Below are 6,000 nucleotides of genomic sequence, written 5' to 3' on the forward strand. Positions count from 1 at the left end.
CCAAAAATGAGATGCGGCTTTTAGTAAAGGTTGGAGGAAGTGCCCCTTCCTGATGAAGGAATCATCAAAGGAAAGTCATGCATTAGAACATAACTACTTGCCTAGTCCTTTAAGGATTTTCTTTTCCAATTTTTGCTCTTTATTGCTGACAGGCTCTTTGGTTGTGGTTGGTTCTCCAGAAGACAAGTGTTCTCTCTCCGTCTCTTCAGTGGCCTCATCACCGTCCAAATCCTCATTGTCCAGTGGTTCTATGTTCTCAGGTGGCTCCTTTGCCTTGGCGGGACCCTCTTTTTCAGTAGCAGACCCATAGGTGTTAATGATGTCTTCCAGTTGTCGATTTAGTTCCTCAGAGATATCTTGAACTCCCTGTTCAGACTGCACACCTGCCTTATCCTCCGTTGTTTGGAGTGTGGTTGAGGAATCCTTATCATCTTGCTTCTCCAGGCCATTTTGACTCAGTAATGATGAACTGTCCCCTGGAGGTGTTGACTGGGGTTCTCCTGAGAGCTGTACAGAGTGATTCACCTCCATACTGGGAATAGTATCTAGTGGTAAGCATAGTCAAGTTTTATATAGTTAACCCAGTTATATGTAAAAGGTATGGATATTCCCAAAAGCCACCTACTAATTACAATTTCTAACATAAAATGAATGTACTTTCACAAACCCTTGATGTTGCAATTAGTTAGGTAGAAACAGTGGGAGACATTTTTCCAAAGCAATTCACACTATTAGCACATTTTTGGTTTTGGTCTTTAATTCCAGTAGAAATTCCTTTCACTGACATTAATGGAATAATTCAAGATATTGTTTTTCATTTTATATTTATCATATTGCTTAAGCCAACTTGTGTTACCCCTCTCTTACATTATTCTATGTAGACTTATGGTCATTGTAAGTACAGAGATGTCTTAAATGTTTAAAGTGGTGTTTAAAATGTTTAAAGTGGTGTTATTTTATTTCAAAGTTAAAACATTTAATACAAGAGCCACAGAGCTTACTAAAAGCACTCATAACAACAGCAGTCCTAAACTCTATTCTAATTCATAAGTGAAGATTTGATAAATATGAGTACATTGATATAAATGAATTATTATACTATATACAGGAAATACTTTCTTGTTTTTCAAGTATTTTCCTTTTTCAAATGAGCAACACATAATTATCCATCAATAAAATATGTTTTCTGAGGTTCAAACTAGCTTCATTTTTGGAATAAAATGGAGAATGGAGGAAGGGAATAATTAACCAACAAACTAGTTGGGAACCATGGTGATGGTCAAGATAATAATTTATAGAATTTCTATAATACTTTTTTGTTCCAATATAAAAACTGAATTTCTTTTAGGAAAAGAAAAAGAGTACAACTCTTTTTTTTTCTCAGTCAAGAAGCTCTAGGATAACTGTAATTTTTAAGAAATAGCAATGTTTAATGAATAGGGAGGGAATGAACTTGAGAAATAATCCATATAATATGGCCTCTTTGAAAATAGGGGCTGAAGTCCAAGCTGAGTCAAAGAATTCCAGGATTTCTGGCTATCTCCATTTCTCGGGTTGCAATAGAGTTGACCTAGGCCTTTAAGTGATGGTGCATTTTATTTGTAAATGGTGCTTAATGGTCATGCTGCTAATTAACAGCATAAAAATATGATGGGGTTCTCATAATGCACAGGTTTTGTTGTTGTAGTGGCCTGAGAGGAAAAACAAAACATACTGTTCCCCATACTGCATAGCTTCCTCTTTTGTTCTCAGGGCAGGCGCTGTCAAGTGCTTGGACTCCAGCAAGAATGGAAAATTCAACCTACAGTCCTAGGCTGCCCACTTAAGTACTCATTCACTTTGAAGGAAGTACTTCTTTCTCTTGGCCACTTGAATGCACCAACTTTATGATTAAACGATGCAGTAAACAGCCTTATTGTTTCCGTCACTGGCATTTCTTTATCCTGACCCCTACTTGCTGGGTACACTCATCTATATATAACTTACCCTCCCCTAAAATCGGAGAAAGATACATGGCACCTGCTGTCCAGCCAGAAGTTATTTTAAGCTCCTCTAAAAGGAGCCATGGCATTTAGCCCTTCTTCTTTGTGAATCAAGGGAAGAGAATCCTTTTAAAATCAAAACTAAAAGCAGTAAACATGTACTGGCTTAAATACATATGTGGGTTTTAAAGTGTTAGGGAGGCTTCTGAGGATGGAATAAAATCTAAAGTCAACCCAACTTCAAAGCAATGAATTTAAAACTGACTTTCCACGGGAGTTTTAGTATGGCTAGTCTGACTGCAAAAGTTGGGTTGTATTTGATTTATTCTTCATTCCTCAGAGGCCACAGCCAATGGTGTTTTTAATATTAATTCCATGGATATCCTTTAAACTCATAGCCCACATTTACTTTAAAACAGAATAACGGAATCTTTGTAAACCACAAGACAATTCAATTCCTAAAAGTAGTCTCAAGATAAATCAACATAAAGGAAAAAAAAAGTCAAAGAATTCCGCTACTTTTAAATTGTTCCTTACCATATTAATTAATTAACAGCAAGAAATTATTTCTAAAGTTTATCTTCTTAATACACTTTATTGCTTTTTTTTTCCTTCTTTGAGAATTTTTCACTTGTATGGGGAATCCAGCAGATTATCACCCACATACCTTCCTGAGTAACATATTTCAATTATAAATAAAACAATGGAAAGTTCTTGCACAGTTCACGGGCAATCTCAAAGTTGCAAGTTTCGAACACCACAAACCGCACCCTGCAACTTCTTACAGGGCTTGGAGGAGTGTTTGTCACACTTACCAGAAGACAAGGAGCTAAGCGGAAAGAGGAGAGGCAGGAGGCTGCGAAAAGCTAGTCAGAGAAGCTGCGACAGCCAGCCGGAGAACGGCAGGCAGCTGTGTTCTTAACACAGGAGAGAGAAACGACACACACACTCACAGGCACCAAAGCGACAGGAGAGCAGGGAGGGGGTGGGGAAGGAAAGGAACAGTGTATGACACAGCAAGAGAGAAATACACCAACTTTCAGTAGCTGCCTCCTGGGCAAATATCTGAGGAAAGAGAAGCAGCTGGTAGATCATATCAGACTCTCCATGTTTTGTCCTTTAAAAAATTAAAACTCTCACTATAGGCTCCTCTGTAAGTATAATTTTTCACTGTTCTTTTGGGCAGAGATCGTATTTTCTTATTTCTTAGTTTATTTCCAGTGTGGTCCATGATTCATCTTCTTTTTTTCCCATTCTTATGCAAGTCTAATTAGCATCAGATTTCTCATAGGAATCTTGGCAGGGGGGAATCCAATGGCATAACAAAAAGGAGGTGGGAGAACTACTTGAATTCTGATGTCTTTGGTTGTTTTTGTAAAGTTTGAAATACTAGTCGAGGTGGCTCTTTTGGGGCTGGGTTTGGTGGCATCTTCAGAAACATGGTAACTGGTGTAATTGGCCTCACATCCCACACCTTAAGCATGTTACCGCCTTCACATCGCAGATAAGCCCTTGGGGAGGTAGTCACTCTTTCTTCCTGAGTTGGAGCCTTTTCCACCAGCTGCTCTTCCAAGTTTTTCCATCCCTCTTATGTCTTCAATTTGCTCCTTAGTCCTTCTCAGGAAAAGAACCTTCTCTTCATTCACCCTAAAATGCCCCTTTCTCTTACCTTACATCCATGCCCTTTTCCTTCTGTTTCTAGAGAACATGGGTCCTCCATCAGACTTCCTGCTCTTGGGACTGGCTTGGCATAATGATACCCATAATGCCACCAGAGAGATGTCCATATCCTAATCCCAGGAACTGGTAATATGTTCCTTTACAAGATGAAAGAGACATTGAGACTATGCATAAATGATTAAACCAAGGATCTTGAGATGAGGGATTATCCATAATTATCTGGGTGGGCCCTGCTGTAATCACAAGGGTCCTTAAAGATAAAAGAGGGAAGTGGAGGGTCAGAGTCAGAAAAGGACTCCAAAAGAGGTCAGAGTGATGTGGGGCCAGAAATAGGGATTTGGGAAATTTCTAGAAGCTAGGAGAAGGAAGAAAGTGGATTATTCTCTAGATCCTCCAGAAGGAATGCAATTCTGCTGACACCTGATTCTAGTTCAGTGAAACCCATTGTGGAGTTCTTACCTCCCAAACTGTAAAACAATAAATTTGTGTTGTTTTAAAGCTGCTAGATTCATGGTAAATTGTTACAGTAGTAAAGAAGAACTAAAATATTCCATCCCCAATTTCTCACACCTTTCTCTGAGTTCAGGGGAGGTATAAGTTATATATAGATAACTGTTCCCAACAATACGCATCATTTGATGATAGGGTTGGTAAACTAAAATGGGTGAGAGAAAAAAGTACTTCTTTCTAAATTAATGTGTCCTTGGTGAGGGCCACAAATGGGTGGCACACTGGAATGCATTAAACAGATATAGTTAGATATCTCAGTGAATACAAAAAGTAAGTCCGTTCTCAAATTTAAGTAATGTATGGATTAGCAGAATAATTTACTATTGAAATTAATAAAGGAAAAAAGAAAACTTACCATGATTGAAATAAGTTATTTTATTATCCATTGTATCAATATGTACTAATGTAAAAATAGATATAAACTTCTGCTTATAGTTATTATATGATACAAATTTTAAATATATATTATTTTAAAAGCCCAACAAAAAAAATATGGACTATTCAAATAAATATTACTTTTATGTGACAGGTAATATTTGCTGAACCCAAATTGCTACTTGCAATATGAATATGGTACTGCTTGCTGGTCCTCTTGAGTTTATGATACTCTTTTAGAGTGTGCCTTATGAAATGACTTGATTTCTTCAACACTTGGTCCATCCACATGGTTACATAGTTTTCATACACATTACCTGTTATCATTTCAACTGGACTTCCTTTGATACGAATGTATCATTTATAGCTCTTTCTTACTTTCTTGCTATTATTAAAGTAATGCTACTTGAATACTCTCACCCTGGCCATAACCCTAACCCTAATCCTAACCCTAGATCTGAGAAAAAAAATATAGAAAAGAATGGAATATTACTCAGCCACAAAAAAGAAATGAAATCTTACTATTTACAATGACATGAATGGAGCTAGAAAGTATGATGCTCAGTGAAATAAGTCAGTCAGTGAAAGACAAATACCATATGATTCCACTCATATGTGGAATTTATAAAGCAAAACACATGAACAGAGAGGGGGGTGGGGGGAGATAAAGAAAGAGAGAGGCAAACCAAGAAACAGACTCTTAATTGTAGAAACCAAACTGATGGTTACCAGAGGGGAGGTGGGGGGATGGGTTAAATAAGTGATGGGAATTAAGAGTGTACTTGTGGTAAGCAAGGGTGTTGTATGGAAGTGCTGAGTGACAATATTATACACCTGAAACTAATATTACACTATATGTTAACTAACTGGAATTGAAATAAAAACTTAAAAAAAGTTGCACTACTTCGAGCTAAGTTGATAGATACACACGTGATAGTGATGGCACCAAATGCCAGTTATCTAGGTGATCCAGGACAGACTTATATATTTTCAATTATTATTGAAATGAATACAAACACACAAACTTGTAGCTCTCTAGAACCCATCTGTAGCATGGTAGAGGCCCAAAGAACTGGGCCTTAATTAATTAGTTAATAATAATAAATAGTATTATTATTATGGGTCTTACTTAATAAATTAATAATAGTATTTTACCTTTTTTTAAAAATATTTATTTATTTATTGTTGTGAGTGAAGTGGGTGAGGCAGAAGGAGAGGGGAGTGGGAGAGAGAGAATCTCAATCTGTCTCCCTACTGAGCACAGAGCCTGACACAGGGCTTGATCATAACCTGAGCTAAAAAATCAAGAGTCTGACACTTCACTGACTGAGCCACTTAGATACCCCAGAACTCAGTGATTTTCCTTTGAGCTGTTGTAAGGATTTTTTTTGGAAAATAACATTTTAATTTTTATGCAAATGGTATAAGAAAATATAAAGTCTAATTTCTAATA

The 6,000-nt window shown here is 37.0% G+C and overlaps 1 protein-coding gene across 1 annotated transcript in view; it reads right to left on the reverse strand.

Annotated features, from left to right (window-relative positions):
- TXLNB (taxilin beta) overlaps nt 1-2,891 on the reverse strand; it is a 63,640-nt gene extending 60,749 nt beyond the window's left edge. Inside the window, exons 1-2 of the mRNA XM_059401575.1 lie at nt 2,798-2,891; nt 102-545 (exon numbers count right to left, since the gene is read on the reverse strand). Coding sequence (XP_059257558.1) covers nt 102-531 — 430 coding nt within the window. The 5' untranslated portion in view covers nt 532-545; nt 2,798-2,891. The remainder of the gene's footprint in view (nt 1-101; nt 546-2,797) is intronic.
- Between the last annotated feature and the right edge of the window lie 3,109 nt (nt 2,892-6,000).

Source organism: Mustela nigripes, chromosome 5 (assembly GCF_022355385.1).
Source record: "Mustela nigripes isolate SB6536 chromosome 5, MUSNIG.SB6536, whole genome shotgun sequence".
NCBI lineage: Eukaryota > Metazoa > Chordata > Mammalia > Carnivora > Mustelidae > Mustela > Mustela nigripes.